The sequence below is a fragment of the Passer domesticus genome, chromosome 1, assembly GCF_036417665.1.
Source record: "Passer domesticus isolate bPasDom1 chromosome 1, bPasDom1.hap1, whole genome shotgun sequence".
Lineage (NCBI taxonomy): Eukaryota > Metazoa > Chordata > Aves > Passeriformes > Passeridae > Passer > Passer domesticus.
Genome location: NC_087474.1, coordinates 86,632,408 through 86,655,076, shown reverse-complemented (window position 1 = coordinate 86,655,076; position 22,669 = coordinate 86,632,408). Strand labels below are relative to the sequence as shown.

Sequence of the window (22,669 nt, the reverse complement as noted above, 5' to 3'; positions counted from 1 at the left end):
GTTGAACACCTCTGGAACCAGGAGTGGTAGCTATACTTGTTCTTTTCTGTATCTTTTCTGCCATTCTCTCTTTCTTCCTCTAATTCCCTCTTCCCAAAGTTTTGTGTAACTTGAAATCGGATGAGTTTAGAGTTTGCAAAGTTAAAGGGCTAAGTTAATGCTTTGAGAAGTGTTTTATATTGATGGAATGCTGCTCTAAACCTTTGCAAAAGTTCTCTGATTTTCTAAAGTTGCCAGAAAAGCTTTTTGTTATTTTAAACCCTTGAGAATATCTTCTCAGTACTTCTCCTGTGCATCTCAGTACACCAAAAATCCTTTCAAGAGTCTCATCAAGTGAAGTATCTGGGGCCTTACAGTCTGCTGCCTTTAAAACCCCAAGGCAGATTCACACAGACAGAACAGGCCCCTTCAGCAATACACTTCATCAAATGCACATCTGAACTTGGGCGCATCAGTCTCACAAGGACACCACACCCATCACAGATCTGGGTCCCATATAAAAGATTTGTTTCATATTGATTTTCAAGGTGAAAAACAGTAACAAAAAGTTTCAGGCCGTGAGATAATAATAACAGAGAGAACAAATTGGTATCAGACAGTGATTTCCCACTCATGGCACTGACTTGAATGTCATACAGAGCAATGGTTGTGGCTCCCCTTACACTTCTTTGGGAGTGCTCTGATGTGAATCAATTACAATTTTATCTGAGAGAAGAGCATGTGTTTTCTTCTGCACAGACTAGATCACCTCATACAGAGCAGCAAAAAAAAAAATCCAACCAAACCAAACCTAAAGATATTTTCCTATTCTTGTAATAAAGGCATGGAGGTTTGAACTTGGTCTCAACTTGTGAACTTCAGCTAATCATGGGGCAGCTCAGCCCCTTTCCTACACCAGGACATGCTACTTGGCTATTGCTGAAATTAGATGGATTTTCTTCATGATCCTGAGGCACCCGGCTGAAAAATCAGAAGATGTTTTTAACATGGTGGGTTTTTCCACCCCATTTTAAATGAAATTGGACCCTGCAGTAATGGTTCAGACCAACATGAAATTGAGAAGTCATTGATGCAGACGTTTTTGTCTACAGAAAAAACTTCAGTTTTTTAGCCTGGGAGAGTTAAAACACCATTTCACAGCTATGTATGTATTCTAATACACCAGTTGTGTACAGCTTCTTCAGTGTCCTGTTTTGTTGACATCTTAGACTGGTAAGTACTTTTTATGCAGCATTATCATGAATTAATGCCTGTTACACACACCAATAAATAAGCATCTCTAGGTGATTCAATTTATCACCTCTTCCGTATTTCCTTCCTTATCACCTCTGACCTGGATGGTTATACAGGAAAAATGGTCTCACATTTAAATTATATTCTGAGTTTTTCTAATTCATGTTCTTCACCCTCTCAACCCTACCCCAGCCAGAAAAATATACCAATATTAATATTTCAAAACACCAGAAGCTTTTTCACATGTTTTTGAACCCCAAGTGTGAAGAAAGCAGCTCCAAACCAAAGCTGAGCTAATTCTGGGGGCCAGCAGGGGGCACTTCGAGTCCAGAGGATCACCAGAAAGCGATCCAAGCGCCTTCCTTTGTGAGGATGTTACAATTTGCTACTGAATGCTGAGATCCCAAGGTCAGGAGCAGCTCAAACTGCCGATCAGAATGTGAATAATTCCCTCATTTTAACCACCGTGTTCTCAAGATGTTTTCGAGAATTTTCCTCTTCATCATCTCTTACACTATTATATTACAATGCAAGACCAGAATATCTGTCTGAGTTAAAACACTAAAGAGCTCCACTTGGCTACGTTCTTTTTCAAATGCCAGTAGTAACCAAGAAAGTTAAAGTGACAGTACAGTGACTTGTTACAATGTCTAATTCTAAGCCAGTAAAAGATGCAGGAATGACCAGGATGCTGAATTTACCAAGCACACTGTTTTACCTCCCACTTCCTATGCCCTAAACTAAGCATGTGACAACAGGGACTTTCCTAAGCTGCAGGAAGGCCATGGAAATCTTCAGTAATTTTTAAAAATCCTATTCTGAGTCCTTCACAGATAGAGCAGATAATGCTCTTTTATGAAAGCAGATTTGGTGTTCAATTTTTTTAAATTTGAATTGCATGTTTCCTCAATTTCTGCAGTAACAAGATACCCTTATACGGTTGTATTGTGCCACTTATCTGAAACACAGAACTTACACAAATCACTGTGTCAATCCATATCCACAGTAAACAATTTTAAAAGGGATTCCTAATACAAAAATCCTCCATATTATGGTTTATCTGTACCAAAGCACATGGTTTACAGAGCAGAAAATGCTGAACACTCCCCTGGAACATCACAGACTCCTGCTTATGTCCATTTTAGGACATAACCTCCTTTCCTCCTGGCAGCTTGTAAGAAACTGGAATGAAAGGTAAAATACTGAGACTAGTACAGAATAGCAAAAATACCAGTGGCCACCAGAAATTGTTTTGGTCCCTAAATTTGTGTATACAGGCTGTTCACAAGTAACTGCCTAGCAATAAAAACCAAAATCATGACTCCAGGCTAGCTATTGTCACATAACAAGTGAATTTTATTTTTGCTTGGATTCTTACTTGAGCTCATCTTTATAGGTACAGAACTATGTATTAAATAATAGGAAGGAGAAAAACAGTTAAAGAAAGCTGGAAAAAACACACTCTTCAGCTTTGTGTCACTGCAAAGCAGAACCTGCCTAGAGGCCAGGGCAGGTGGGCACTGTGACCTGAGAGCCTGCAGAAAGCTCCAAGGCAGGCCTGGCTGTGTTGCAGCTAATCCACATTTCTAACAACAGCTTGGATGCTGAACTACGTACATCAAATCCCCCTCTTATCCATGAAGCCTTGCAACCTGTCCCACAATCTGGAATGTCAGTAGAAAGTGCCTATTGCCAAAGGTGCTGCTCTCACTCTGCTGCATCCCCTCTCTGTCCCACCATCTGCCCCACGCTGCATTCAGTCCTACAGCCACCACGAGGACTCCTGGGGAAGTCTGGAGACAACCAAAATCATGGCAACTCTTGCCTGAAGAGCTCTACACGTGTAACTTTGGGGTGCAGGATGGTGACAGCAAGTAGGCCTAATCACAAAAACATTGTGAAGGCAAGAGAGGAAAGGGAGGGGAAACACAAGGTCTCCTGACCCTCTGAGCATCACCCCCTGTCCGGAGCCCGGTGGTCGGGGCCATGCTGCAGTGACCTGTTCCTCCCTATCTGGTGGGCCAGACTTTGGTCACCCTGCCTGTGTGTGAGCCAGCACAGCTGAGCTGGCAGGGCTAGGGAATGGGAAAAGAGCTGGCTGCATTTTCAGCTCTCCTGGAGCCAGAAGGAAGGAGGAGCTGAAAGCAGTGAAAAGCTATTGAAATGCCAACTGCTCCCTAACGCACACTCGGCCACAGCCAGATCCTGAATACCAGCGGCACAGTGGTTCAAACGGGAAGCTATTAAATCACCATTAAATTAAAGCACAACAAGATTAAGCAAGGAAGATTAATCAGGCAGAATTAAGTGGCTGAAATGTGGAGGGGTTTCTCCTTTGCTATCCTTATTTATTGCATATCTCAAGAACTGGTAGGGTAATTTTTTCTTTTCCTCTCCATACAGGAATCAAAGTCTAGTGGTGACAAACTACGGAGATGCACAGAGATGTTTAAACTGGTGGGAAAACACTAAGCGGAACATTTGATGTGTCAAGACCAAAAAATGCCCAAAAATTCAACAGAGTTTTTCACTAAATATAATTGTAAGATGCATAAAAAAACCCAAAACTGTTTTGTTAGAGGTGCACAGAATGACATAAAACAAGTCCAGAACTCTCTTGAAGCGGTGCTGTTTAAAAAGCCTGCTTTCTTTTGGAGTTATCCCCACGTGGCCCACAGCCATGCTCCCAAACCACCTCGAAGGGCTCACCATCAGGGACACCCAGAGGGGCAGCAGCAGCCTCCACTCACCTGATGAGGATGCACTGGTTGTCGTGGCGCTTCCAGAGGCAGCGGTAGCACTCGTTGGCCACGGCGAAGATGTGAGGCGCGATCTCTCCCATGTGGTGCTTGCTGTACCGCTCCACGGCGGCGCGGTCGTACAGCCCCGGGATGCTCTTGTAGGGGTTCACGGAGGCAACTATCGAACCGATGTAGGTCTGCAAAACACAGCACCCCCAGGGCTGTTAGCACACGTGTGGTGGAACAGATTAACACTCTAACAACAGACAAGAAATACAGATTTGCAAAACCATAACAATCCTTTGGATAAAGGTGGCCAGCAATTTTCCCCAATTTCTTCCTCTCAAGAAAAGCAACCAAAGGGCAAAAGTTGTTGCCACCTCTGTCATACTCTCAGGCTTACCCCACCTATAACAGTGAGCTTATTGACTGTACAAATCCCTGCCTTAACGCTGCTTACAGCTGCATGGTAATGCCTATCAGCACTGGCCTACAGCTGCTTCTCATGCGTCCTTAGGGACTTGCTGAACTTACTAAAAACCTGACTGAGCCCAAAGTAATGATGGAAAAGTCTGTATTTCCATGTAGATTATCCAAGTCCTTCTCTGCTACTCACTTTTAAAACAGAAATTACAGGCATTATGGTAGACACTAGGACAATTATATTTAGAATAGCAGTCTCTAAGAAAAGCACGTGAAGCGGCAGATGCTTCAAAGACACTGGGTTTCTGCAACATTTTTAATATTAGTTAGATGCAGGACAGCAGCTGGCAAGTCATTAATTTCTATCCCACTGCAATTAGAGAGCACATCAGTCAAAACCACCCAGGTAGCAGCTTATGCCCATTCCCATTGCCTTAACTCATTAGGCTGCAGTAACCTGATCATTTTCAACAGTCTGTTCACAATGCTGTTCAATTTCTCCCTCACCCTCTATCCACTTCAATATACTTTTCTAATAAAATCCCATTCAGTGAGGTAGGAGATAACATTAAGCATGCTATCTCCACAGTTTCTGGGGCATGTGAAATTAATTGATACACTGTACAGCATGTGCAGTGTTACTTCTGCGGTACCAATTCCATCTCGTTAAACGCCCTTTCTGTGCTTACAGGCAGGAAGCTGACACCTGGCTTCAAACAGCCCTGCTCTGGACTGGTGAGGAGCCAGGCAGGACAGTCTCCAGCCATGTAACACAGCCCCCATGTCCAGACAGGTGCCTCACAAGCAGTCAGTCCTCTCTTCACTGACAGGAACCAGCTGTGAAGTTGACAGCAGGACTGAGGATCTCTTCATCTCCACAGCACCCTAACCAGAGATGGATGGGTAAGGGGAGCAGCATCTTGCAAACCCCTGAAAGGCAGCCCCATATGCCCTTCCTGCAGCCTCCTTCTTGAAGCCACCAAAGGGACCATCAGTTCCCCTATACTTTCCTTTCCCCCTTATCAGTCTCTTTTGCAGCATTTACAGCACACATCTACCTGCCTCCCTCTTTTTCCCTTAATTAACATGCAATTATCGCTGTGTATCAGCTCTCCTTTCTCACTGTTACCCTGCTGTTACAGTCCCCATTATCCACCTGTTCACCCTCCATCAGGCCCGACAGAAATTGCAGCCTTGAGCTTTTGCTAAGGGAACTGCACCGGTGTCCTTGAAATCATGACAATTTTATTAGCAGTAAGGGAACTATCCCTCCTCACTGTAACTCTAGCACCTTTTACCGAGGGGCGAATTTTCAATCTGTGTGTTTTATAACACCACCCCCCACCCTCCCATGCTGTGCAACAGCTCAGAAGATTTCATCTAGAAGAGAGATACCATTTCAACATGAGATCGTATCGCAGCACAATTACAGCACTGAGACAACAGGGATCATCCCCTCTTGGACTCTTAAATAAGTAATAAGTGACAAGGAAGGCTCTGAAAACAAACTTCCTCTGTTTGATACATATTTCAGCACAGATTGCACAGGGAAAAATTTTAAGACACTTCTTTTTTAATTACATGACTGCAGTGCAAGTATGACCAATAAAAGAGACTGCTACAGATCTTCCTCTTTCCCTTATTAAAGTCTGGCTGAAGTCTTTGGAGAAGAGTAACTTGAGGCACATCATCACAACAGATGCCATGGCAAAGATGTAAATACAATAATCCCCATGAAACGTGATACCATCTTGCTTCATAAGTAAATAATCATTCTGTATCTTCTGCAAGAGAAAGTACCTGACAGAACAATTCCTCCATGATAAAGCACTGGTGAAACTGCATCACTATGGGCTACCCATTGTGACTTTTTTTTACTTTTTATTTTCTTTACTTTTTTTTTCATTTCTTTTTTTCCTGTTTTGCTTCTCTTCAAAACAGTAAATATCAGAAGAGGTGACAGCAGTACACTTCTGCATATGCTCATTTAAAATGGGGCAGTCTTTCAGATGACTTCAGCACATTTTTTTTAAAGTGACAGAAAGACTTCGAGAATATTAGTCATTACTGTGAATTATAAAAATTTATTAAATAAAGTGAGCTGGCTTCATTGCCTTGTAATTCAATAAGTATAATAGAGAAATGGGTGGTGTATTATGGCAATAAAAAGAAACCTGGTGAACAGCAGAAATCATACTGGTGAAAAAATCACTCCAATGAGTAATGCTTAGGACATGTCACTATTTAAAAAAATTCCTTCTCTCTATCGTTTTCTTTCAGCAAAAACATGAAGAACCACAGTCTCTACTGACGAAGGTGCAGCTTTGTGGTTCCAGTCTTCTGGTGCTTTAAGTATGTACTACCTGCAGGACAAGCTAAATGCATGCACAAACTGCCACCAAATTATAATGGCACATGCCAGAACAAACCCAGGACTTCAAAAAACAACTGCCTCATCCCAAGGCAAGATAATGAAAAAAGTATATTTTTCACAGACACAGTGTATCACATTTATCACCTACCAGGTGTCACAGTCCAACCCAGGGGTACCCACAACCAGCTTAGTCTGCATGGATTAAGGAGTTAGCTGGACCAAGAAAAAGTTTTGCCTTAACCCAAGGTAGTTCAGCAAAGTATCAATGGGTTGAAGCAGCACTGTTGTTAAAAACTATTCAAATTATTTTAAATGATCACATTAAAAGACAAATCTTCCAGAAGTCTTTGTAAATTGCCTCTGGGATACTCCACTGCAGCAAGATCTGCTGCTGCAAGAATAATCTCCTACATCATTTCCAGGCTTACTACTTATCCCATCCAGTACCTATCACAAGGTCTTAGTAGAAGCAGTATTTTATAAGCAGTAGATCCTAGACTGGCAGCTCTAAGAGCCCCAAAATGAGGGACCTGGAGGAGCGGGGAAGGATACATGTACTCCCATGAAGAATGATACCACCTCTCAATTTTATAGAATCACAGAATAGCCTGGGCTGGAAGGAGAACAATGATGATGTAGTTCCAACACCCCTGCCATGGGCAGGGACACCTTCCACTAGAACAGATTGCACAATGCCCTATCCAATGTGGCATTTAACACTTCCAGGGATGGGGCATCCACAACTTCCGTACGCAAATAGTTCCAGTGCCCCCACTGTCACAGCAAAGAATTTCTTCCCAATATCTAACCTAAACATACTCTCTTCCAGTTTGGAGCCATTCTCCCTTGTCCTGCCAGTACACGCCCCCATAAAAAGTCCCTCTCAATCTTTCTTGTAGACTCCTCCCCTTACCCTCCCTTGGAGACCCTGAGCAGCCACACAGCACAACCCCTTTCTTGCAGGGCACACCTTCTGGGCTGGCAAATGTAAGCATCTTAGGAGCAGGTTAAACCAGTGTGAAAATACATGAAAATGCAGGACTGCTCAGTAGACATGTGTTGTCTCCTGAGCACCATTTCTGCATCAGACATCAGCATATGGCAAATTAAACGAGTTAGCAACCAGAAGCAGGATCTCTAAATTATGTATTATGCCAACATTACAAAGCAGGTGAAATTTCAGAAAAAATATTTTCACATAAGAATGACACTTCCACTTTGCTTGTAAGACAGTAATCTAAATTTTCTTTTTGTTCTTTGCAGTTTCTAATCTGATTCTGGAAGTCAATAATTACCTATTTTAATGAAAGCATTCCAAAGCAATTATGAATGGGAGAAATGCTGTCAGAGCACTAGCACGCAGACAGGGGAGTTCTAAAGACTTCCAGTTGAAATAGTTTGAGAGTTTTTTCAGTGATATACTGTGAGAACTCCTGTTAGAAGACTGACCCCTTAAATGCACGGCAATGAACGGGGCAGTTTACTATTCCCCGATATATGACTAACTCAAGGCTTCACACAGAACCACACACAAACTCTTGAACTACTTTGGTACAGACTAAACCAGCAACAACTTGTTATCAGATCATGGCTAATATATTTATTTAAACCAAAGAATAAATGAGAGTTGAGTTAGTCAGCCTGAATCCCAATGCAGCACTTTGATTACTGTATTAAAGGTTGGGTTTCTTTTGCACTTTCAAACTTTTACTGGAATTTTACATTGTTAATTCATCTCCTAAAACACTTTCACTTACAAACCACAGACACTCCTGCTCCCCCTTTCAGTAAAAAGGGAAAACAAGATTGTTTGCTGATCCTCTACAAGGACTTTCAAAATTAAAGGTTCCAATCCTATCTTCTCGGCTAGACACTGAGTAAGGCAAGACAAAATGAAAGATGTACTTCAGAAAGGAAGAGATTTTTTTATCAGTTCTTTGAATGCTTTTTGTTTTGTTTGTTGCCTTCTGATAGCAATTAGCTTTGAGCCTCTGTCTTGAATTCATCCCACAGTTCTTCAAACACTGAAAAACAATTTATTCTTTACCAAGAGCAGACAAAGACTGCGGATACCCACGGAAATACTCTAGCAAAACTTAATATAGTCAGAGTAGTCCTGTCTAACATGAGAGGGTGGGGTTTTTAAATAAAGACACAATCAATTTATTTCAGTTTGGTGCCAAATGAATCTAAATGACATACAAGCTTTTATTGATCCAAATACACTTTAGTGTATTTTACACTTAGTATTACAAGAAAAAAAATTGCAATATAGCAAAAAAATACAGTTTGAAATGTTACTTTCTCATGTGGAAAAGGCTTTCAGATTAAAAGAGAAAAAGGTAGCATAAGAAATTTCCTCCTCATTTTTTTTCAAGTTCTCTATAATAGAAAAGCAGTGAAAAAGAAACTGTCCTAATGGAAGACCACTTCATTAGTCCTATAAATCAAACATACTGAATACACCAGAGCCATCCTGCTTTTCATCTTTTCTCCTTCACAGATGCTTTTTAGAATTTTGGGGTATATCCTTTCAGGTTTGTTCCATATCCAGCAATCATACACCTTGCACTTCTTCCCTTTTATGTCAAAACTTCTCCACAATAACTTTTCTGTTTCTGAGGATGCTTTATGATGTCTCTGTTCTATCCAAGCTCGCTTTTTCCATGTAAGGTCCTTAAATTTATTCTACACTGCCCTTCTCATGACCTTTCACTCTCTACATCAAGGTGTCCCTCTGTACTTCACAGACTTGTAGCATCTGAGACATCCCAGTTATCCTGCTTTAACAAATAAATAAATAAAAAGGGGAAAGCAGGGAAGGACACACACTTAGGCTCTCCATATCTCATGCTACAGGGAGAAGGCAGAAGAAGACTGGAGGACTCTGTTGAAACACATTATGTGCTGCTCCTGAACTAAATCTTTGATCAACAATCTCAACAGAAATTAAAACTGCTTGCATTATTAAAACAGGCACAAGAAGACTGCATTACTCTATTTCTTTATAAAACTGTGTTTCTTTACTACCACCCAAAAATCAAAATATTTTTCACAGCTTGGAACTAGAGATGCTAGAACAGATCAAATACAGAAATTAAGATGCTTTGTTACAGATTTATACACTAAAATCGAGAAACAGGACATTGTCCAACTCTCTCACCAGCACTTTCAAGCCTTTCTTTTTTAGAGCATGAAAACTCTGTTATTACAGAAAGAAAAGCATGCTTACTGATGCCTCAAAAGATATGTTTCTGGACCATTTTTGAAAAACTACTGAATTTCCTGGAGTCTCTTAAGGAACTGATTCTGTGTCTGAAAAGTAAAAGTAGTTTTTTAAAAAAATGGGGTATTGGTATCAACCTGCCAATTTATTCCACAAGTATTACTTTTTGGGCTTACCCTTAATATATGGGAAACTTCAAATTAAACTGCAGTACAAGTGGCTCACTTCAAAGTTACTTCTACGTTACTTTTACAAAAGGCATGGGAAAAGATTTTTATCACCATTCCACATAACCTCTGCATCTCACTTACTTTTAAATCATCACAGCTACAGGAACCTTACCAAATAAAACCAGTGTTTTCACAGAACATGCAGCAGCAAGCAACTTTTAAAAGACCACAAAACAGTCATCAAACTTTGTTATGTTTTCAACACCAAATTTTAAGGTGTCAGGATGAAAAACCTGGGAACAGAAGAGTTTGCTCCACACTGCAGCTATGGCCTTTGTGGTTTAGAGCTCTCTCAGGTGAAAGGATTGATGGTAATCAGGGTTGAGCTTATTCTGTGGCAAAGACAACCAAATGTCTACCACATACACATCAGCAGAAAAAGGAGAAAGATGGCTGGGCCATATTTTGGTGTGCTTTTTAGGGGAGGCAGAATAAGGGGCGATGGTATGCCATAAAGAAGATGGTAATTAATGCTCTCATTCATGGGAGGATCTCGATTTATCCTCACTGTGGTAAGTATACCCTGTCTTTCAGCTAGCCCCATGCTAATTTCAGTGGGACAGAATCCAGTTGTCTCATGTCTGAAGCAAAGCTTCTTTCTTAAAAACCATAATTGAAGTACTAAACTACAATTTAATGTTTTTTAAAACTACATGTTTTAAATGTTTTCAACCAGTCAAGCCATTTCTAAGATAGAAATGCCATACTCTATAATCACCCTTACATGCTTGGGCTCCTGCAGTCCTCACCATGTCTGGTGACTCATGGTGAACGTCCAACCACCCAAATTTACATCAGCTTTGCTTTTCTCTATATCTGTGTTCCTTGTTATTGCACTCAACATTAGGACCCCTAAACTGTCATTTTTTTCTTCTTTAGTTCACCTGTCGGATTGATTGCAAAATGAGCAGCTTGTAAATACACAAGCCACATTACAAATACAAGAGTTAGCACGCACAGGAGAGGAACTTTAGATGACATAGAATGTCACTAGAAAGATCAGCTACCTACAGCCAAGACTCATATTCTACATGTTCTCCTTGTCACTGTTTTTGGAAACTGTCTTCTCACACTGCTCAGCTGTATTTTCAAACCATGTCCTTCAGCCCTTGATGGAAACTGCAGCAGCCTCTCCTACCAACCACTTCCCTGCTGGCCTTTTTTCCTTCTGTGCTGAGCACAGAACAGATCCAAGGCACAACAGACCGAGGCCTTTTCAAAGCCAGGCTTTATGCTTGGTTCCACCAGCACAGCTCACAAGATTTTGGAATAGTTTTGGACAATTTAATATGTGATTTCAGGTGATCACAGGCAACTGTTGGGCAACAGGACACCCTCTTAGATGCAGCCTTGTCAGTGATGTTGACCCTACAATCCAGCTAATGTGACCTTAATCTTCCCTTGGTGCAAGTGTTAAGCAACACCACCCTGTTCCCAAGCCCCTCCAAGGGCAAAGGCTGTGCTATCTCTTCAGGAAAAATGTTGTACTTTGTAACCCAGCTACCTTAACTTCTGCACTAAGAGATTCCTTCAGCTTCAATCTTGCACGTTCATTGAGTCCTTGTTCTAGGAAGCTAAATGAAACTGCGTAGGTCTGTTTCTTAAGGGTAAAAACCTGGGATTTGGCCACATTAGTTGCCAATGTAAACACCCCAAACTGCACTGAGGCAGATGCCTTTCTGCCTCCACAGAAGGCTCAGAGATGGTGAAAACCTCTCCACCTGGTTAAGAGATACGCTCACAGCTTAATCTCATCTTCTTTTTCTCTATTTTCTCTTATTGTACAGATTGTTCATATGGACGGGGATTACTCAAGGAAAGACTACAAGTGTTATTCTGAATCCACACAAAAAGCAATCTAGTTAGGAAGCATGAAACCTATATAAAGAAAGGTTGATAAAAGAGCACTGTTACAACCAAAGGTAAAAACCAAACCAGCAGATAATAATACAGATGTCATTTTTTCTTCTTGAAGATATTCACAGATCTCTGGCAGTTTTTCTCCTGTATAAAAAGCACCAAGTCTCCTTGTTTTTACTGCACTTTTTTGCTGACTAATACAACGCAATCTCTACCATGCAGCAGTCCTATCTACTGGGTCACAGTAATGATTTTTTGTACAGTTTTCATATAAACAATTACTGAAGAATTTCTCTCTTTGCCATTGCCACACAGATAAAGGCAGTGACCTCCTGAACACAAACACGATTGATCAGAACAAGACATTGATTTTGGTTATTTTCATGGGCTGCAATACAGCATGTGAAAATAACTTTGCAGAGGAGACTGTAGCAATCTGTGAGCACAGTTTTAACCAGGCGAGCTCTAGCTCAAATCAAAAAAGGCCTCACAAAAAGCAGAGACCCCATGGCTTATCACTTCATTTCAAATGGCCTGTGGCACAAACTAGTTCTTCCTCCTGCTCTGTTATTGCACAATGCTCAAATGAGCCTTTCAAAACTGTCTGAAGGTCTAATTTACCCTCCAGCAAGGAAAAGAAAAAAATGGTCTTCTTCCTTCCTATACATTCATACTGGAGAGATGAAGGGGCTTTTCAGAGAAAATACACACAAAGGAAAACCAAAATGCCGGTAAAACGATGAACCAAAGAGCAGTGTCTCTAGAACACTGGCGAAATATTTTTCTATAAAGCTTCACAGATCCGTTTAATTCTTCCTAAAAGTACTTTATATACTGATATCCAGATTTCCATAACTTCTGTGGCTCTTTAATATTTGAAGACCTCTTCTGTAGAAAGGACTTTTTTAAGAGGAAAGCAGGAAGAGCAGGAATTACTCTTTAACAGAGCATGAAAAGAGAAATCAAAAGCCAGCATAACTGAAATCTATGTCTATGCCAGGTAGTTAGCTGGATGGCACTGAACTGCAGCCAAATATCTGTCAGTGGAGAAATCAGGACTGAGATGGCAAATGGAATTAACTGTCAAAAATCTGCTAAATGGAGCTTTTGGATTCCGTTTGCTTTTAAAAGGAGAGACTCACAAACATCAAAGGGAAAAAGCTGAAACTGTCTGTGAGAAAGGGACCACCTCTTTTCAAATAAAAATAACAGGCTATTATGAATCAATAATCCATTTACACAGATAAACAATAGCTATAAAAGTTAATTCACTCCCAACTTAAATGGGTTGTTTGCAGCCTTTCTAGTATTAAACTGCTGGAATATTTGTATAAGACAGTTGGACGGTGCAGCACAGGCAGGAAATTTTGCACAGCTCGCTTTACAGTAAAAGCCTAACTCACGTAAAACGTGCTGGTGACAGGTAAGCACCCTAAGTTTTGGAGCCCAAATTCCTGTCCTCCTTTCAATGACTTGGCTAGACTGAGAACAACAGATGTTACAGAAAGGAGCCAAAGCTTACCTCCAAGTGAGGCAATGGCACGTGCAGAAGCATTCAGCACTGTTTGCAAAAGCTCTGACTGAACAGCACTAAGCTGCTGTTGTTGTTGTTGGCATTTGTGCAAATGTCTTATAATTTTTCTTTTGATTCTCCATGTTGGTCTGCTTTCTGTTTTTGGCACATAGAGTTAGCAGTGACATGCAATAAACGAACACTAGCCTTCAAATCTGAGAAGACGTTAGCAATAGATACTATCACCAATGACAAAATCTGCACATGATGCAGATTTCTGCTTTGCAGTTTTCTATATGAAGTTACCATCCAAGATAGCTTAGAGCTTTTGTATTACAAATAGAGCACTCATGGAAGTCAACAGAAACTGACCCTGTTGCCAGTCCATCTATTATTTATTCCCCAACCAACCAACTGAGAAAAAAAATACTGATACAGAGCAGAATAGAAAGAGCAAGCTTTCATGTTTTAATAAAACTTTGACTTCTTCATCCTCTCCACCTCTCTAAAGCAGGCCACTGATGCTAGCAGGTGAGATCCTTACTGCCGTGTGTACACCCAGCAGGTTACCAACACCCCCTAATGCGCTGCAAACCATAATATAAATTTATCTGTTGTTGCAGGCATTGCACACATGCGGCCACTGCACACACTGCCAAGTGTTTGTGTAGCTGTGGCATACATGGCTATGTACTCAGTGACACACACCTATCATTTCTTTTAATGCTATCACATTGATCACAACACCTCAGGCTGAAATACTTCCTTGGATCTGAAAATAGGCACCTTTAAAATCCGCAGTATTTTCAGTTGAGGACTTTGTGAGGACGGAGTTCAGACAAACAATCTTTATTGTTGTTGTTGTTATTACAACTATTAGCAGTTCCACAAGCCATGCAGAATGGAGGAAGTCAGAAGCAAGGCTGGTTAACTAACTGATGGCATTTGTTTACTTCTCATATCATTACAGCTATGTTTCTCCATTAACACATATTTAAAAAAACCCAAAAAAACAAAAAACAATAATTTGCCTGTGGTAGACAATTTTTGATCTATATAACTGACCAGCCTTTAGAAATAACAATCACCAGTAATAAATTTCACTAGATTTCCAATTAAAACCCTGCTGCGTTTTTATAGATCTTTGTCTGCTGCTCTCTAGTAACAGATGTGAAATGGAAGCTGTAATTAATGCTTGGAGACAGGAACTCGCTTTGAACCGCATTTTGAAAACATTATCTGATGTGTGCAAGCATAACATTCTAATTATGGAGGTAAGCAGCCATGTATAGGCATTTGTCATGCATTCTCAGTAACAGCATTCTCTGCTTCCACACTTCTGTGGAAAGAGCTGGTGGCAAGAATTTTCCCCATCTTCTCAGTAGCACAGGAAGGCGTAAAAAACACTGTGATTCTGCAGCACACTTTGAAGATTTCTTTACTGTAAAAGGAGAGCAATTAAATAAACAGCAGCTTCCCCAGTGACCACAGAGCAGATCCTGCAAACCGGTTACCTGGGACTGCTCTAGAGCACTGGATGCCTCTGGAGAGGCACCACGCAAGCACAGCTGGATTGCAGAAAAGACCAAGATAAATGTACTTCTAGAGGCCAGTGTAGTTGTTCTAGGGACATGAACTGTTTTTATATATGTTTTATGGTACTAATTAATGACACAGTTTCTGGGTATCGTCTGGGGTTTTTTAAGTCCATGGCCCACAATTATTTATAACAAGGCACACAACAGGCCAAAGACCAAGACTGTTGAGCTCTCCAGGACGTTGTAGGGGTCCATGACATATATTCTCTTTAGGTTCAGTTTCCGCACGGCATGTGTCCAACTTTTTCCATTTAAGAAACGAGTCATGAGGTTTTGTTTATTAGTAAACACTTTTAGGTTATGGTTTAATGGTATTTATGGTGGCATCCAGTCAAAGGCTGGTCTTGAAGACATTGGAGGTCCTTTCCAACCTCAGTGATTCTATGATTCTATAGGCTTCTACTCATCTTCCTTTGTTTCTCTGCCTTCACCTACAACTTGTGTCCATGTTAGAGGACATCTGAGCAGGAGTGCTGTGGAAGTGTATGAATTATGTCTGTCTGCATTACATCAGCCACGACTTTAGTGTGCCCCACTGTAGCATGCAGCAATATCCACTTCCTGCTGACCATCATAGCATGGTACAGAGTAACTGCACTGGATCCAAAAGGAGTTTTACTGTACTCGGAAAAAAACCAAATATGCAAAAACCCAGAAAAACAAGTCATAGAGAGCAACTGACCTAGATACCAAAGTGTCTGTGTCTGCAAACAGAATTTGAAAAAGCCCCTCTGGTGATTATTGATTAATACAGCACAAACATCAACTAGTTGCCTCTGGGAGCCCTCATGACTTCAAGGGAGATAAACTATCTAATTACTGCAAGCGTAACAAACTACAACTGAATGTGCTGCTTAAGTAAATAAACACTAATAGATTTAAAAATCAATGCATAAATAACTGAAAATCCCTTTTAAGAACAGATAGAACTGAGCATTCTGTACAATGAAGTGGCTAGGAGCTCTGCAACAACCTTGTCAGGGAAGAGACAACTTTTCCAGTTTAACACCTTTTTCAAAAATCGGATAAATGTTGCTTTTTTATCCAAGTTATTCAATGTTTGTTGCTTCAGCTGAAGAGAAAAGGGAAGCTAGCCATGAAAACTGAGCTCCTAATTACCACCATCCTCCCTCTGATGTGGATGTGGCTGGTACAGCACTACATGTCGACGTGGCTGGTACAGAACTTTTCATACATATGCAGGCAGACATAACAGATGGTTATAATTATCTATGGGCGAGTTGCAGTCCTAATTTGAGAGTGAGCAAAAATAGGTTGTGTTGTCCCTCACCCTTCCTGAACACCACACCCGACTGCTGGACAACCTGGAAGTCATTCTCCCTCCCCATCAGGGGAGGGTGACCAAGGGACCACCACACTGCAGCTCAAGCAGAACGCTGCCCTGGGCATGGTGCACATCCTCCACCTAAACAAGAAAGGCATGTGTCAAGTCACCATCAACACTACAAAGATAGATGTGCCTACCTATTATTAATTAAGTTAATTTCTTAATTTAATTCTAAAGGAAAAAGCTAATCAAAAGGGTTTTGAAACTTGTTTATTGTTTGAACTCATACAAATGAGAATGGATATGACACTGAAAGCCTCAGCACTGACCTGTACAATATATACTGCAGCTATTTCCAACCTGCCTCTCACCTCAGCAAAAGCTGCTCTCTCACTCTCCACTCTGCTCTTCTGAAATTTGCTCACCTGCATCAATAACCAACCACTGGCAGAGACAAGCCAACTGCAACTCATCCCAGAGCCAGTCCAAACACCATAATTTGTGCAACTCACAGCACAATCCACGCCGTGTGGTTTATGGAAGTCTCTCCAAGGCTAAGCCAGTCTGCTCCGCAGTGTGTACTTAACTAAAAGTAAACCAGAATCAACAGCTTGGGAACAATTTCCCTTTGAATGTCAACAAGAGTGGCTGCCACAGCACTTGCCCTCTCTACATCATCGAGGCCTGTGATGGCCTCGCTTCAGAGGTGACCAAATCCCCCAAGTGCCTTCACAAAAGGCTCTGTTTTCAAATGTGGCCATCCTCCATTTTTAGCACTAGTGTTTATCTTTCCATATTTTTCCACATAGCAGTCTAGCATGCAAACTAATCTGAGCACTCAAAGATGAGCATTAAAGCTTGTATGCTGATGTCCACAGCTGGATCACCCACTGTTGTGCCCAAGAAGAACAAAATGGGAGATGAAGTAGCAATGAAAGCCCGTGCATCATATGATCACTGCCATCCTAAATTTTGTCCTTTCCTGGACAACAAATGTAGTGATAGCACAGAACCAAACTTTCAAATAAATGCAGTATTAGTCACAAAGCCTGAAAAAAATACCAGACAGTACCAGCCTGCCCAGAAGAATCAAGAAAGGACTTGTATATCCTATGCTTCTCACAGACCAGAAAGGGAAAGCACACACTCTTTCATGGAAATTCACACAAAACGTATCACAAGATGTTAACAAACATGACACTGATACAAAAAGATGGTTCCACATAAACAAGAACAAAGTTTTGTCATTCACCTCGCAAACAGCAAAGATTGAGCTGACAGCCTCAATTATGTTCAGAGCCAGAAATCATTCTCATGATGAACATAATCTGTAATCTAAGTTAATATTCTTCCCTCCCCAGGAGATACCAGGAAATATAGAAAATCCTCTGCTGACCCTTTAAAGCTGCAGTTGTTGGCAGCAGCAAATAAAGTTGCTGATGTGTTTGACAAAACTTGGCATCAACAGCAATTAACTTTGTAGTATGAATTAGGAAGTAGTGAAAAGTTTAGGAACACGGGTATGAGTATGTGAGACAAAAATGTTAATAAGTAACGGAAGAGTAGACTGAGCTCAAACATCTGAAGATATTTATTTAAATGCTCATTGCTGGAGAAACAGCTCTTCAAATACAGAACAACACACAAGTTAACAGTGGAGGATCTGCATAAACAATTGTCATTCTGAGAAAGTAACTGTTTAAATTTCCCTTTAATTGTTTCTTCTGTACCTTTGCAATTATACACACTTTTCTACAATGAAGTATATTGCACTCAATATAATTTTTATATGTGTGCGAACAAGCAAGGCCCAAAACTCAAATCCCAACAAAGCGTATTCTTTGTTAAGGTAAAAAGGTGCTTCCTGGTCCGAATGCCACTGAGAGAAGGAACATAAAGCTGCTATGATCAAGAACCACACTAATATATTTGCAATACTACAAGCAGAGAACTCAAAAAAATGACAACATACACCTTTGCATATCTCTTCCCCGACTCAGGATGTGAACAGGAAGGTGCACAGAACTGAGATAAAAGGGATCTGTAAGCTAAAGGACAGAACACAGCAATTATAGGGTGGTTTGTATCCGGGGATGGTAAGAATTCTTTCAACGGGATGATCAGCCCCTAAGCCCACAGAGGAGGGTGGTACATGCCTTCCCAATTTATCCATAGTGCACCAGGGTTGATACAGCCAAGGTGATGAGGCAGATACAAGAGACAACATATGAACTACAATAATGAAGCCACTCCTGGCCAAGGAAAAAGGCAAATAAATAATCTGTAAAGTTTTGATTGCTCCTGGCATAAATTCCAATGACTTTTACTGTTCTGTACTAGGACTAGTTTGGTCCCAAAGCCGAATGATCGAGCAAGTTTGAATGATCTCCTGCAAAATAACCTCCAACAAAGGTAAGCATAATGCATCTTCAGTCTTCTTTTTTTTTTTTTTAACATTAAAATATTATTGAATTGCTCAATATAGGGAAGAAATTTTGGCTCAAAATGACAGACCTCCTTTTGCAATGACAACACCCCCTTTTTAAATACATGCTGCTATATTTATAAACTTTAATGAAATTAGTCAAGACATGCATTTAGGTTTTTTGGGATTTTTTGTAGCCCTTTCCTGCTAAAACAATACCCTTGCTGCAGTAGGAGTGGGGTACCAATGAGGTTGGAGAAAAGAAGATGCTTCTATAGTCTGGTCCTGATTACTAGAACACAGGGCAAGAGAAAGGCTTTCATATGCACTTCAAAACACACATTTTTTTCCAACTACCTTTTCAATAATTTTTCAGGTAGATTCAAAAGAGTAAGCAGTTACATTAACAAAACTGAAGGGACAATGCACAATCAGTAGCAACTGAAGATCTGTCATCATTAACAGCACACAAACCTGTTTGTCTAGAAAAGTACACTGCACTAAGCACCAAGGATCAGAACACCCTAAACTTGCCTTGACAAGCTAAGAAAGAAGCTAGGACATGCCTCTTCAGAACAAGGTTGTTCTATGCCTCATCAAAAAAATCACACTCATACCCTCATGGTTTTTTAAAAGGGGGTGTGTCCTCTGTGTGAGTGCACATCATGAAACAATTTTTAAAATTTTGACTCACACTGAGTACCATATGCTAATCTAACAACACGGCTGGAAAACTAAATTTCTGTCAAGTATGTTTTTTACTCTCACATGCAGGGCTGTTCACTTATGCTATTCATATTTTGTTTGCTGATTTTTCTAAAAGGTAAAACAGTTCATTTGTTTTGAGAAAAAAAATACATAAAGACTTATGTAAAGAGAACTGCCGCAGTATTGAGGATTCCCCATGCTAGCTATTTTAGGGTAATGTGCAAAGGAATATTATTTCATTGTGCTCTTTTTTGTTTTTCATTAAATCTTAAATACAGGGAAAGTTTATTTTTTCACTTCGATATGTTAATATTTAAAAATAAGAAGCCAAACTCAGTAGATGATGGTTGAAATAAAGCATGTATATGGTCAAATCAAGGGCCCAGACATGTGATGAAACACAAATTGTGTTCTGGAATTACTAGTAAAAAAACACCAACCAAAATGGCCAACCACTGGACCACTGAAAAGCGCAATTTTGCAACCTGTAGCAGCTGCTAATATTCCTTGTATCGTTCTCATGATTAGTGAAGTTCCAGACCCATGAAAGATTTGAATCTAGTTTAAGAGTAATGAAAATATTGAAGGAGCAGGTAAATATAATAATAAAAATCTTCATTAAAGAATTAAGAAAAGGAATTTTGTGTGGACTATTTCCTAGTTTTGGAAACTGATAAACAGCTGTCTGTTTTCATAGATCTCAAACTCCAACTATCTTTATTTAACAGCACAAACACTCAGCTTGACAATTGTATACTTCTTTCATAATAACCTTTCTACTACAATGCAAGAGGGGAAAGCTGATCAGAATTGGATCTTGAAGGCCTAACAGGATCTCAAATGGCAGTGACAGACCAAATTCGCCACATCCTCTCTGGTGATATACAGAGCACATTTTGTTGGGGAGAGAGTCTAAAGGAGAAGAGGAAAACGAGAGTCCTTTTAACAACCTTGTCACTGAAAGTGTAGAAGTGAATGCAGCATGCCAGTTTTTCAAGATTTCCAAGGGATTGCGTGTCCAGCCTGAGCTACCTTTTCCTTCCATCATTGTGGGTAAGAAGTCACAATATGAGGCATGCTTCAGCCCTCTGTGGATACAAGGAACTGGAAAGCATTAGGAGAGGAGAGAGCACAGAACAGCAAAACACACACAGCACTCACACATTCAAAAACATTCCCAGTGGATATTCTTCTTAATTTTAGAAAAAACTTACGTAGATTTTATCTTGCTGATATCGCTGGAATAAGTTGTGCATAATGGAGCCTTCATGGAGATCTACAAGTGCTGCCATGTCTTCCACACTCTCTGTGCTTGTTTGATGCATAGGCGTTACTTTTTGGTGTGTGATCGTGCTCTGTTTGTAAGTGAATACCTGAAAGAGGGGAAGCAAAAACAGTATTAATCAGAGCACACATTCAAAAACTCTGTCTGAGAATGGAGCTTTCGTACCCATTCATATCCCCTATCCAGCTTATCAGTGTGCAGGCGTGCAAAACATAATAGCCTGGCAGGGATACCTTCCTCTAAAGCTTCTCTGACACTGATTGAAGCCCCAAATACCTACACGGGTCATCAGAAGCTAGAACACACTGACAGTGCACTGAGAACTGTAAAGGCTTTTCCTGTTAAAGGGCAAATGCAATGTTGTTTCACACTGGATTAGTGCTAGACTTTATCAAGAGAAAAATAAACCAAGCAATAACCATTCCCAAAAATACGAAACCAACCAAACAATAAACCACCTCTTACAGTAAAACCCACTTACACTCAAATTGCTCTGGGAGGAAATGCTTGACTGTGCAAAACAGCAAATTAAAATTAATGCTCTAATAGGCTGCAAGTGTTCATATGTTTGATCTGAAATGCACTTAAATGTTTCCATTCAACTCTCCAGTCAGGAAACAGTCATTACACCTAATGCAAGTAGCATTTTAAGTTCTGTGTGCAGCAGATATTTAGAAATTAATAAGCCAACAGATTTCTTAATTGACTTTTGGGACTAGTTTCTGAAGCCAGTTCTTAATAAACAGTAAAAGTTCTAAAAAAGAATTTAAATACTTAGTTGGAAAACACTTCCATATATCTTCTGTAAAACTATCACAAATATGCAAGAAGATGTACACATCCTCAATATAGTGAAAATTTTATGAATACTAATAACATCAATAAAGACTACATCCCATTTCCTGCAAATTTACATCTTGGCACCTCATCCTTATATGCCCACATTTGCACAGCCAACGCTCCTCAGGCAATTCTTGTCCCTGCTAATGGCGCCATTTCAGCGTTAAAAAGTCAAAGCACGGAACTAATGCAACAACTTTGTGGAAATACTAATATGGAACATTAGAAAAAACCCAAACCCTTCTGAAATCCTTTAAAATAATATTTATGAAGCCAACAGAAGCAGAGCCATAACTGTCAGCCAAGCACCAGCAAGCACTGTGGGAATTCTGCTGTGGGTCGGGGATCATGCTGTGCCTGAGGGGCCACTTCTGTGCAGGAGGAGGAAATCCCTCAGAGGTTTTTAAAAACCTTATGTATGTTCCTGGCAATGAAAGACTGAGCAAGTGACATTGCAGGAGGCCATCCAGACAAACAGTGAGGTTGTCTGTCCTACTGAGACAAGTGAGAAAAGAGAGGCTGTAGAAGCAAGAGGCTGAAGGCAGACTGGATGAAACACCAAAGCTCTGTACTGGGACATCCTAACAGCTGACAGAGGAGTACAGCCTGAAGACATTTCTTCATTAAAATAGTATCCTAAACATAGCAAATGCTGGCACAGAGCATCACACCGTTACAGGTGTCACTTGCACCAGCACAAAGCATACTGAAGGAAAGCTGGGAAAGAAAGGAGAACTGGGAAAGAAATTTCTGACAGGAGCTGGGAGGCATCACAGACATCAACAAGGTATGTGAGCAAACTGTCAGAAAGTTCCAATAGGTTCAGAACATCCTAGGTATAATTTATGGCTGAGGGAAAAAGACAGGCATGGAGAGATCAGAGCCTTATTTTGCGGTGAAGAACCATAGAGATGACAGGACAAGG

The 22,669-nt window shown here is 40.5% G+C and overlaps 1 protein-coding gene across 1 annotated transcript in view; it reads right to left on the bottom strand.

Moving 5' to 3' along the window:
* Nucleotides 1-22,669, bottom strand: part of MYO10 (myosin X) — a 172,636-nt gene that overhangs the window by 68,378 nt on the left and 81,589 nt on the right. The window contains exons 3-4 of the mRNA XM_064427969.1: nt 20,834-20,992; nt 3,984-4,171 (exon numbers count right to left, since the gene is read on the bottom strand). Coding sequence (XP_064284039.1) covers nt 3,984-4,171; nt 20,834-20,992 — 347 coding nt within the window. The remainder of the gene's footprint in view (nt 1-3,983; nt 4,172-20,833; nt 20,993-22,669) is intronic.